This window comes from Engystomops pustulosus, chromosome 3, assembly GCF_040894005.1.
Source record: "Engystomops pustulosus chromosome 3, aEngPut4.maternal, whole genome shotgun sequence".
Lineage (NCBI taxonomy): Eukaryota > Metazoa > Chordata > Amphibia > Anura > Leptodactylidae > Engystomops > Engystomops pustulosus.
Window position 1 is genome coordinate 110,546,920 of NC_092413.1, and position 13,605 is coordinate 110,560,524.

The 13,605-nt window shown below is 40.1% G+C and overlaps 1 protein-coding gene across 5 annotated transcripts in view; it reads left to right on the top strand.

Moving 5' to 3' along the window:
* AK9 (adenylate kinase 9) overlaps positions 1-13,605 on the top strand; it is a 106,367-nt gene that overhangs the window by 61,173 nt on the left and 31,589 nt on the right. For all 5 annotated transcript variants that reach the window (XM_072141799.1, XM_072141798.1, XM_072141801.1 and 2 more), the window contains 7 exons: positions 1,051-1,165; positions 2,136-2,233; positions 8,086-8,211; positions 8,893-9,099; positions 9,535-9,653; positions 12,060-12,272; positions 13,294-13,557. In XM_072141799.1, the coding sequence (XP_071997900.1) occupies positions 1,051-1,165; positions 2,136-2,233; positions 8,086-8,211; positions 8,893-9,099; positions 9,535-9,653; positions 12,060-12,272; positions 13,294-13,557 (1,142 nt within the window). The remainder of the gene's footprint in view (positions 1-1,050; positions 1,166-2,135; positions 2,234-8,085; positions 8,212-8,892; positions 9,100-9,534; positions 9,654-12,059; positions 12,273-13,293; positions 13,558-13,605) is intronic.

Genomic DNA, 13,605 nt, shown 5'->3' on the forward strand with positions numbered 1-13,605 from the left:
TGCTGGACATCACCACCTTTAATGGTGAAAGTGCCAGTCTTAATACATCTTTCCTTTAGTGCCTTGCCTATTTAAAGATCAAATGGAATGATTTACAAATCATTGATCTGAAATAGCAGCGCAGGCTTCACTGGTAAATTATGTTCAGTGTAGTTACTGAAGTTATGAGTATGATAGGTTTAGTAGATATCTATCTCCTTGTTTTGCTCATGGCCCAAGAGTGATCAGGATCTTAAAGGGGTTGTCTGAGTTTTTTTTTAAAAACTATATGTGGCCAGGAGCGGGCTGCCTAAAACAATAAAGATGTACTTACCTTCCGGTGCCCTCCGGTATCCAGCACTGCTGTCGCTCCGGTCCGGGCACCATGCATTCACCTTCCGGCCACCATACATAATGCTGTGTATAGGGACGGATAGGCGTACCCGGCCACAACCAGCCGGAAGCTGAATGCAGTGCTTCTCCGGCGGCCATGTTTGTTTTCAAAACTGGGACAATCCCTTTAAGATTATATATACAAATTACTATACATAAAGTGAATAGCAATCATAATAGGTTTTGGAACTGATAATGAGGTTTTGCCTTGAATGTCAATACTTTATCCAGCCACATGATAGGGTATAGCTTTCTGGTCAGTGATGGCCCCAGTGCTGGAACCCCAAAGGATTGTGAGAATTTGGGAATGCTAGTTGCAGAGATGCTAGTTGCATGTGCCTTTGCTGCTCTATTCATTTCTATCCACTAACTGAGATAGCTGAGTAGCACAGTATTTGACTACTTCTGCCAGTACCATAGAAGAATGAAGGAGCAGCACACATGTACACATGTCCAGTCTGCAGGTCCATTGATGATACAGGTCCATTGATTTTGGGGTAAAACAGATTCCTGTTCTTATGATTCTTGGTGATCCCACCTATGGAATCCACAGTTAGTTAGGTATCTGCTATACTGCTATTGATGCAGCTTGGCATTCCATTTATTAGGCCATGTTTTATATACCTTGGAAACCTTTGTAACATCATTTATCACTGATATGTTTATTTTGTATTTCAGGAAAGTATTTACTTAACAGACTCTACTTCCTAAATAAAGAAGAGATTGACAACACTATATTACAAAGGCTTCAAAAAGATAGAGAAAGAAAGCTACAAGAAGAAGAAGAAGCAAGGTTCTTTTTACAATATGTGTTCATTTTATTTATGCAGCTGTCTTAAAATTCACAATTGCCTATCCAAATCGAAGAAAAAATACATGCAGGTAATGATCCTTAAAGAGGACCTGTCACCCAAAAAATTACCCCACCAAATGTGCCTCCCCCATAATCCTCTCCCTAGCCCCTTTCTCCCCAGCCAGTTTTTAAAAAAAATTATTTGTGCTAAGTTGATTTAATCTGATCCAACCTCTTACTAAATAAGAGATCGGATTCTCGTATCTTGTGTCAGGGGAGTCAGCCTTATTCATTAGGGGGCCGGCCGACTCACCCCCAGCACGCCCCTATCAGCGGGGACCTGTAGGAGAAGCTGGCAGCATCGCATGTATTGCGTAATCGCTGCCGGCTCTCCGCTGTGTGTAAACCCAGCGCCGCCGCAGCCGCTGTTAGTGCGGCGCAGCCACGCTGTGTGTATCCCACAGTGGTATCCCCCGTAGTGTGTATCCCGCGGCCGCAGCCACTTTCAACGTGGCACGGCCACGCTGTGTATACAGGTCCCCGCTGACAGAGGGTGTGGAGGGGGTGTGTCGGATGGCCCCCCTTATGAATAAGGCCGACTCCCCTGACTCAAGATACGAGAATCCGACCTCTTATTTAGTAAGAGGTCGGATAAGTTTAAATCTATTTATCACAAATACATTTTTTTTAAAACTGGCTGGGGAGAAAGGGGCTAGGGAGAGGATTATGGGGGAGGCACATTTGGTGGGGTAATTTTCTGGGTGACATGTCCCCTTTAAACATGGTAAAATAAAAAAAATAAAAACAATCCCACCTAGTGTATTTTAACATAATATTCCCTTCTGATGCAAATATTCTTTAGGTGCCATTTTAATCTATTGCTTTTTAACAAAGTTTGAGCTATGGAGAAAAATACATGAAGCTACAAAGTTGTTTGAGTACATTTGCTGTAATCTGTAATAATTTTCAGAAAAGAACAACAAGATATTATACGATTACAAGAGGAAGATAGGAAAAAGAAAGAAGAGATGCAAAAACTAATAGCTAATGCAGAAGAATTGCAAACAGGTATAAAAATTATTTACAGTAGAAAAGTGCATTGTCCAACTATAATACACTGTGCCGCAGGGGCGGAGTGGAAATTTAAAGTGGCCCTGGAAAAATCTGTTAAAGTGGCCCCATTCTGTGGGTGGGGTCAAAACAAGTAGGCGTGGCCATGTGATGTGGGTGGAGTTGCAAACTGTTTATAGGTCTAAATAAACATGTACAGCACAGAGAAAGAAACTCATACTGCCTCCCTTATACAGGAATAAAGCTTCTTTTTTTAAGAGAACACAACTTAATACTACAATACCTTTTCCAATAAACAAGAATGTAACTGCTATAATACTGCCCCCTATGTGCAAGAATATAACTACTATAATACTGCCACCTATGTACCAAAATATAACTACTATAATACTGCCCCCTATGTACAGGAATATAACTACTATAATACTGCCCCCTATGTACAAGAATATAACTACTCTAATACAGCCCCCTATGTACAAGAATATAACTACTATAATACTGCCCCCTATGTACAAGAATATAACTACTATAATACTGCCCCCTATGTACCAGAATATAACTACTATAATACTACCCCTATGTACCAGAATATAACTACTATAATACTGCCCCCTATGGAATAGATATACTGATTTGGCTTAATCCCATATCATGTTTTAAGACTTCTTGTAGGTCATACTTGATGTTAAGGGGGCTGCCTTTCAAGGTAGCAAAAGGAGGTATTGTTTTCCATTTAACACCTTGGAAAACTTATTTGCATTCTTCCCAGAATTCCCTAGTGGAGCATCTATGGCTTTAAGTCTCCACATGCCTTTAAGGTGGCCTTAATTGGCAATGTCTCCTTAAGGAGAACACCTACTGTCTGACCCTATGTACCAGAATATGACTACTATAATACTGCCCCCTATGTACCAGAATATAACTACTATAATACTGCCCCCTATGTACAAGAATACAACTACTATAATACTGCCCCCTATGTACAAGAATACAACTACTATAATACTGCCCCCTATGTACAAGAATACAACTACTGTAATACTGCTCCCTATATATAAGAATACAACTACTATAACACTGCCCCCTATGTACAAGAATACAACTACTATAATACTGCCCCCTATGTACAAGAATACAACTACTATAATGCTGCTCCCTATGAACAAGAATATATCTACTATAATACTGCCCCCTATGTACAAGAATATAACTATTATAATACTGCCCCCTATGTACAAGAATATAACTACTATAATACTACCCCCTATGTACAAGAATATAACTACTGTAATACTGCTCCCTATGTACAAGAATATAACAACTATAATACTGCTCCCTATGTACAAGAATATAACTACTATAATACTGCCCCCTATGTACCAGAATACAACTACTATAATACTGCCCCCTATGTACAGTATACACACCAGCCACGCAGTCCCATGCAACATACACACCAGCCACGCAGTCCCATGCAACATACACACCAGCCACGCAGTCCCACGTAGTATACACACCACCACGCAGTCCCATGCAACGTACACACCAGACACGCAGTGCCATGCAACATACACACCAGCCATACGGTCCACGTAGCATACACACCAGCCATACGGTCCCACGTAGCATATACACCAGCCATATGGTCCCACGTAGCATACACACCAGCCATATGGTCCCACATAGCATACACACCTGCCATACAGTCCCACGTAGCATACACACCAGCCATACGGTCCCACGTAGCATACACACCAGCCATACGGTCCCACGTAGCATACACACCAGCCATACGGTCCCACGTAGCATACACACCAGCCATACGGTCCCACGTAGCATACACACCAGCCATACGGTCCCACGTAGCATACACACCAACCATACAGTCCCACGTATACAGCCACTTACCCTGTAAGTTCTCTTCTCATTTCCATCTTCATCCTGCATCCTTCTCCTTCTTGCGATCGCGGGGGGGTGCTTTGTGATCTTGGGGGGTGCCTTTGTGGTCTGGTCTCTGTGAGCTCACAGTAGTGCTCAGGCCTCCAAATATAGCAGGGAGAGATGCCGGCCCGCACGGGGGACGTCATGAGGCGGGTCACATGATGACACTGGCATCAGACAGCAGCAGCACAGCAGGGGGAAGTCCCTGCAGCGCTGTGCCCGGCCTCCCATTCCTATGGTCCTCAGCGCGGTGTCCGTCCATCCTTACCAATGTGAGTTAATGTTTTTTTTTCTCTGGCCCCACAGATGTCAGACCGGCCCTGGACCGGCCCCAAACGAGTCGGCCCACCGGGATTTCTCCCGGTGGGTCTTATGGCCAGTCCGCCCTTGCTGTGCTGCAATTCACTAAGATCATGCACACGATATTCTGCATGTGTCGCTTCCCCGCTCAGGTCCGACAGAGTTCACCATCTTTTTAGTGGTGCATGTAAATGCATTGGTTTGCAACACAATTTGAATTTTAAATCGCGCGTTCAGTCCAAATCAGGCGGATAGTCCGACGGCACAACCCCAATTTGTATTGCATGGAAGCCAGCACAGCTGCGCCAAAAAACTATCTCTCCATGCCCTGCAGATCATGAAAAAGGTGCACAGTCCGACGAAAGTGTGAGGTGTGACCCTTCATAAAAGAGCCCCACTATGTTATACAAATAGATACAAATAATTACAAAACACTAATACTCACTATAGCTGAGCTGACCGTGTTAAAGTGACTGACACATAATGGGGGTCATTTACTAAGGGCCCGATTCGCGTTTTCCCGACGTGTTACCCGAATATTTCCGATTTGCGCCGATTGTACTTGAATTGCCCCGGGATTGTGGCGCACGCGATCGGATTGTGGCGCATCGGCGCCGGCTTGCGCGCGACGGAAATCGGGGGGCGTGGCCGAACGAAAACCCGACGTATTCGGAAAAACCACCGCATTTAAAAACCGAAAAAGTGTCGCTCGGGAAGCACTTACCTTCACCTGGTCCGAGGTGGTGCATTCCGGCGCGTTGAGATGATTTTCAGCGCAGCAGCGCCACCTGGTGGACGGCGGAGGAACTACCTTCATAGATCCCGGCCGGACCCGAATCCTGTGCAGAGAACGCGCCGCTGGATCGCGAATGGGCCGGGTAAGTAAATGTGCCCCAATAGGAAACCCATTTTAATGCTTTGTAGGAATAAATTGAAAGGTTTTCCACCGCCTACTTCAGTAATTAAAAACAACTTTTATTCTTCATAGCTAAAATCTAGTGTACAGTGAGGTGCTACTTTTCACCATTTTTCCACCCTTTCAAAATGGTATAGATGAAGACGACCCCTTCTCCCCCCAAAAAATGACATCTTGCACGACTTCCTTTGCTGACAAATGTGTTTTGGGTCTCAGAATGTTGCAATGCAAACACATTTTTCTGAATAAGTGGCGATAAGTGCTTGGATCACGTTACACCATGCCGTCACGTGGATGATTTTTCACTACTCACTTTTGTTCTCTATATCTTTATTTGGATCTTTATTTGTTGTGCGATATGGACACTGCTTATTTTCCTTTATATACATTTTGTAGGATATATTATTGGGGTTTTACTCTCAACGACAGTGGTCGTTTCGGTTCCTCTAGTGGTAGAACCTTATGTCTTTCAGTTTTCTGATATATATTTTTGTGTCCTCTTGGTTTACATCTTGTATATCATCTTTTTCTGGTTTCTGTGTCCTTTTGAGGATATACAATATCATCTTCATATGTGCTTTATTAGTTCTTACCTTGTCTTTTGTGTATATAACTATCTACATTGGATACCTCAATGATCATACTGATAGAATACAGGGAATGTGTTGGACTTCAAAGTGAAAGCTGTAGTAACCAAGCTTGTAAGAATGTTTTTTCATCATGGTCACTATATTTGGATTTTTCTCCAGCTTTCCAGTACATAGCAGTAAATGTTGATACTAGAAAGTACAATTTGCTGTGCTCATACAGCTCTATAAGTAGTAATATTGAAATTTATGGCTTTTCCAATGTGGGAAGTGAAAGTGAACTGCAAAAATTGGAAAAAAGCTGTTGGTCTTTGAAGGAAATCTATCATCAAATTCATGATAAACCAGAGATACTAAATCACAGATTCAAGCACTGTGACTGTGGTAATAGTCTTTTATTTGTTATCCATTGCCTCCATCCTTCTAAAATCAACTTTTAAAACTATGCTAATAAGCCAGAAGCTCTCTCGCCGGAGTTACCAGATCCTCTTCATGCTGTAGCTTCACAAACTGTAACTTTCTCCCCCATCCCCCTGGTACCTCAGCACATCCCCATCCTTTTGCATGATGTAATCACACACAATGGGAGGGGTCAGTGTAAATGGGTCTTCTGCACAGTGTAACAGTATGAGAAGCTATGGCACAGAGGAGCTCTGGTTACTTATTAGCATAATTTTAAAAGTTGAAGGAAGGAGGCAATGGACATAAGAGGATTAATTTGAAATCAATACAAGAATATTACCAGTGCCCGGATCAATAAATAAGTGCTTTATTGCTTTATTTTGATGATAGCTTTCGCTTAAAGGTAATCTGCCATATTTTTAATTGTTTTTCTAACATTACCTGGCTCCATGGCAGCTGCATGCGATGAGTCCGTGGAAGGGGCAGTTCAAATGCACAAGTCTTCTTCTCCTCATCACACTCCAATTCCCTCAGTCTATTCCCTGATCCCTCCCCCCGCACTAACTGCCACAAGAAATTCTTGTTTGAAAATGCCTGATGCTATTGGAACCTGTCTTCATGTAAAAATGTCCTTCCCAATGACAAGTTCACTTTTAAAGGGTTAACATCTTACCACAATTAAACATATCAGATCACTAAAGGCAGAAAAGGGAATAAGAGGCACAAAGAGTTAAATACAATATTTTCACTACCATAAGCAGAAGTATAATAATGAGATTTGTGTTTGAAGAAAAATATAGAAATCTTCATTGCAGTACCATACATGACTAATGGAATATTATTCCACACTAATTTTAGAAGGGGTGCCATGATGGCATAAAGTAACCCTTACCCCTGAGGAAGTTACCAGTCAGGTGACGATACGCATGGGGTCTGCATCCACATCCCTCTCCGTCTGACCTTGCCTGACTGCTTATTTGGAGTCTACCTCATCTGGATCAGTACCACTCATGCATTGACCCTATTAGGGACCTTGCATTCTTTAACAGTCAGGCTTTCTTAGCAGCAGGTCCTTTTTGCACTCAGCGCTTTGTTATACTCTTTTCATACTCATCATTGTATTTTGGATACCTGGTGTCTCTACTTGTACACATTTACAATTGTTAGTATTAGTCAGTACGTGGGAGAGATTTCAGGGCTCACTAGTCCCTGGCAGTTGTATACACCATTTGGGTGTATTTTTTAAGTGTTTTTATTCTTTGTTGTCCTGTGCATATTTGTTTTTGCTATTGATATTAATAAAATTTTGTCTTATTGTCTAGTCCCTTGTACGCATCCCATCTTTTTCTTGAGTGTTTTTGCGCATTGATTTTGGGGATGCGAGGACATTATCTACATTTTCAGTAGTGCCTGCTCCACTTGTTGTTTACAAATTATGGCATAAAGTAGTGAGGGAACAGTGAAATGAGCAGTATTTCTCACGCTCAAAGTAGTTTACATTTTTTGGGGGGTCCAAACCGTTGATTTTTTTGTGATTTATCCATTTTATATTTTTTACTGTTATTTTATATTGGCTAATGTTTTAATTTCACCTTTATTCGTGTCTGCAGTCCTTTGCATTTGGCTAACCATAGTTCAAAGCCTAAATATTGTATCCATGTCTATGCTGCAGTGACAGCTTTGCTTTCATGTCTGTCTGGCAGATGCAGAGGAGCAAAGTACAGTAGTTTCTGAACAACTTCTGCCAGGAACAGCAAAGCAAGAGTTGACTACCACAGTGACAAAGGAAGAAATAAAGTCAAATACAGAGCTACCGGAGTCAGAACATGGTAACTGTCTATATTGTTTGATACTTCAAAATGTTCAGTGTAACAACAGCATTGAAAAAGTGCATTCCCTATAAGAAAAGATTATGATTTAGCTATGATTTTGTACTTCTTGCTAAATTATGAATATGCAACAAATATATGCCACAAAGTTTAACACTAATAATTGGGTTTTAGAATACTCTGTTAGTATAGAGGAAAGAATTTTAACCTTGGTATTATAGCTGTGCTCCGAGGCTGCACTCAAGGCTTCTGAGAGTCAGGCTATGTTCTCATTTTGCTTTGAGAACGTGTTCAGCTCATAACCTCCTGACGTAAACTCTGAATGCGTCCATGTCCATGTCACGTATCCATGACACATAAAATAATTAATTTACTTGAACATGTTATAATTTCAGGTCACTAGGTCACTAATTAGGATGTAAGAAGACCTTGCAGTAGAGCCTAAAGGTCAATTACATTGAGACATAAATTTATTCCAGAGCCTTGGATTTACTGGCTCAGACTTCCAATGTTACAAACTGTAGTATATAGCAAAGGGCAAAGTATTTAAAGTCCATGAAAATCATCTATTTTTTCGTAACACTTTTTATATGTGTGAATAGATTGTTGAAGTTGCTTTAGAGTGTTGTGTTTTTCTCAATGTTACATGTTGATTACAATGCCATTTTAATTTCTTCCCAGAAATTATTTTACCTGAAGTTCCTGAGGGAGGATATCCAGATGTTCCAGAGATGGAACCATTGAAGCAGCTCATCAGCACATTTAATGAAGAATGGCAATTGCTAGAGCCAGTGTTCGCAGATTCACCGCTAGTCGGTGTCACTTTCCTGGAAATAGCTGATAAATCAGCAGAAGCGCTTCTACAAGATTCAGTGACATCTATGGAAAGTAAGTTTGTAAATTAGGCCAAGAAACCACCTAAACAAAAAGTCTGAATACTTCATTGTATAAGAAAAAATACTGTACAGTATATATACAGTATATTACACATTAAATGATGAGTATTTAAATGTATTGTATATGTAATTTATTTGGTATTTGTTCATTTGATCATTATGACTGATGAAGTTACAGTTCCTCCAGTTGTTACTGATTTAATTATATGTTTACAGATAATGAGTATCCCTGAAAGATGCCACTGTGTAGCTGAACAGCGGCATCATCACCCCTAGGTTCACTTCATGGCATACATGTCATTTACTGCACGTTTTAAGGCCTATGGGGAGTAACTTTTTGTTTTGGATATGTTGATGTAAATTATTCTCTCTGCCTTTTCTATATATACTTTACTAATGTGTTCAAATATCTATGGTGTTACTCTAGGAATATTTCAGTATCAGGGTTGGGAAATAACATCTCAGGACATAGATGACGAAGCAGAAGACACACAGGCAGAGCTGGAAGCTGAAGAGGAAAATGAAGACGAGGAAGAGGCAGAAGATGTATGTATACACTTAATATTTGGAAAATTCTCCAGTCACAGTTCATTTGTTCAACTATTTGTTCACTATATACCACAATATATATATATATATATATACCACAGGTAAAAAACAGATGACAATGCATACTGGAATAAAATAGCTGTGTACCGTATATACTCGTGTATAAGCCGAGTTTTTCAGCACAAAAAATGTGCTGAAAAACGTCCCCTCGGCTTATACACGAGTCTATTACAAAAAAAAAAAATTTACCCACTTAAAAAAAATAAACTTAAATACTCACCCTCCGATGTCAGCGCGGCTCTTCGATGTCGGCGCGGCTTACCGATGTCCCTGATGTCAGCGTGTTCCGTTTTCTTTCTTCTTCGCGGCTCTTCTTCTTTCTTCCGGCATGGACGCAGCCATGTTTTCTTCGTGGTCGCGCATATTCTATTTTGTTGTAGCTACGAGCAGTTATTTACTATCCCGGGTAACGCCGGGAGTTACAGCTAGTGTGTTTGTATATATATGTATATATATATGTATATATATATATATTCAATAACATTTTTAATAGTTTTTTAAATACACATTATCCATTTTGTTGTGGTATATAGAGAGTTAGATGCCTTTGGGGATTGCTTTTTACCCTGACTGTGTGCCCACTATAAGGTGTGTTTTGTGCATTTCATATTTTCTTGCAGTACAGTCTCATGCTGGAGTGATTATGTTGATGAGGAGTCACTAAAGACACAACTACTGCAGCACTTACGCAGGACCTTGTCCTGTCTTTCACTTGATTTCAGACACTCCTGCTATTTGACTACTGGTTTCCAGCAGACACTATTATTTTTTGATGTTTACCCCATAGCGCTTTAGGACGTACATGTAAATTGGGAATTGCTGTCCATTGCCACATCCCGATGTACATATACATCTTAGCGATCGTTAGTGCTCGGAAGCAGAACCTGTGCAATCTCTGCAGGAGCCCACTTGTGTGCCTGCTATGCAGAGTACATAGGCGGACTTAAATAATATACTGCAATATATTAGTATTGCAGTATATTACATTGAAAATGATCAGTTGTTTAAGTCCCACACTCGGACAAAAGCAACAGTTAACAAAGAAAATAATAATAATAAAATTTAAAAAATCATTAATAAAAGTCCCATAATTCCTCAATCCAATGTTAAAACACATATAACAAAAACACTACAATTTGGTATTGCCGTGTCCGTAACAACCTGCATAACACAATAAAATTGTTACTGAACCCATACAGTAAGCACCGTAACAACAGAAAAGAACATACAAAAATTATATTTTCACATCTATTCTGATAAAAAACTACCGTTCCGTAGCCCGTAGAAAGGTAGGACATGTCCTAAATTCCTACGGAATACGGCGCCATGCGCTGTGTATTCCTATGAAGAGGGGCGGGGGTGAGTATCCTCTGCTCCTCTCCCCGGGCATACATCGTGTGAATGTAGCCTAGAACAGCTTCGTAACCAAAAAAATAAAATGTTATGCCCCTTACAATATGGCGATGCAAAAACAAATGAGTTTTGTATTCTTCAAAACAAGTCAGCCACAAAAAAGTTATTTAAAGGGGCATCACTGTATAAAGATAACATATTATTTTATTGGTACAATGAACTGTCAACAAAAAAAAACCCTAAACCAGAATTAATGATTTTCTTATCCCCACTTTAAGCCCTCTTATGTCCACATTACAAAAAATAAAAATTTTACAGCCTGTAAAATGTGACAATGCAAATCTGCACGGAATGGGGCTTCTTTAATTCTATGCCCTGATGTGTGCCCATACAGCAGTTTACCAACACATATGGGATATCCTTATTCTTTGGGTATCAAACTTAGTGGAGCTTTTAATAATTTAATCCATGTATTGTCAATGTATTGTAAATTCTTGATCCATTTTGTTTTAGTCTGTGAAACACCTAACGGGTTAACCTACAGTAAGGGGTGTAGTTTCTATAATGGGATCATTTATGGAGTTTTACTTTTATTTAGGCCTTTCAAAGTCACTAAAAGCTGAACATGTCCATCTAAATATACCGTTGGTTTTGTCGATTTTCATAAAAATGTGAAAAATTACACCCAAAATTCTAAGTCCCATAACATTCTAGAAAAAGGAGAGGATGCATAAAAACCATTCCAACATAAAGCAGATATCTGAAAAAAATGTTACAGAAGTTATACAAATTATTTTGGTGGTATGACTATCTGGCTGAAAAGCATTCTTTGCTAAATTTACGATTTTTTCATAACTAAACTAATCCAAATTTTTCAACTCATTTGAAGTATGAAAACCCTAAAGTGGCATGGTACTTAAGGGTTTAATACCTTTAAATTTTCTGCCATATTCAGATACCTTTCCTACATTGTTTTTGTTATTTCTTTAGGATGAGGCTGTTAACAGCGAAAAAAAGAAACATTATGGTGACTCAAAACATTTCTGTCCAGTGGCTTTGAAGGATAACTGTATACTTTATCCAGGACAGATGGATTATGCGGCAATCTACAGAGAGAAGACTTACTATTGCTCCAGTCCTGAAGCAAGAAAGAGGTTTCTTGAGAATCCTCAGTATTATGTTGCTCATGAAGAACCATTACAAGTATGTGTACATATCGGTGCAAGAGTTACAAAAACTGTGGAAGGGTGGGAAGGGGGAAGCAACATTTTTATTATTTGTTAATACCTTTTGGTGCCATTTTGTGGAAAAATGTAAAAATGGGAAAACTAGGGTACACAACTGGAGTAACTATTGCAACTGAGAAATGCAAAAGTTCTTAGAAATAACTGTTTAGTGGATTCTACCACTATCCACAGGATAGTGGACAGATGTTTTATCACAAGTATATGGATTACAAGTGATGCTAATGAATCTGGTGTGCATACATAAACAGTGGTCCATTCACTTCTGAGACAGGTATCTTCCACAGTCCCATAGCATTTAATTTAGCACTGCTGATGCATCTGCACCTGGACTCTGTTTATATGGATTATTTAAGGGACATTTACCATCAGATTTACTGATGGCAGACAGGCCACACTTGCCTCCTTGTTATCTTGTATAGCAGATGGTGGAGTTCTTTTATTTCAGGAAGGCCATAATAAGGAAAAATCAACTTTATAAAAGTTGATTTGATTGTCTGCAAGTCTCGCAATCAAGCATAGCCGGCTGGATAGTATAATGGAGAGAATTGCAGACAGCCAGCAGCAACATCACTCAGCTGTCTGCAAGTCTCACATGTGTGGCACCCATCCGTGCTGTACAATGCAAAAAGATAGAGCATGCTCGATCTTTTTGTGCGTGTGAGGCTGCGTGCCGCTGTTTTCTATGAAGGGACGAGGGGTCACCACTTCCTCCTCTCCAGCACACGGTGGTATGCCTGCACGGCGGGCATACCACGTGTGAATGTACCCTTAATCTGTAACTGATATAAAATTTTTCCGCATTACCACATTGTGTCCATCGCTTTAGCTGGCCTACAGTTTAGCTGTCTAATAGTTAACTGCTTTGCAAATGTTTCACATTAGGAAAACATCATGCTGCCAAGTAGTAATTTCATAGTCTTTCTGATGGGTAGGATTTGCTTCCTGGAGTAATATCCTGTGTATATTGTAAATTGCAGGCTCCACCTTTGAGAGTGCTTCTGATTGGTACAAGCGGTTCTGGCAAGACTGTTAATTCAAGATGGCTAGCGGACAAATTGGGCTTGTTCCACATTCAGTTCAAAGAGCACCTCCAAGAAATCATGCTGGCTAAGTTAGAGAAAAAGATTGGACCTCAATTTGAAGAAGATAAAGTTGAGGATGATTCAGAAGAGGAATCCATCCTGCTTCAATTAGAACATGAAGACACAGATGAGAAAAAGAAAGAAGATAATGTTCCACAAGTAAATACAATATGTGATTTTTAGCAGGTGACAGGTTCCAATAGCCTG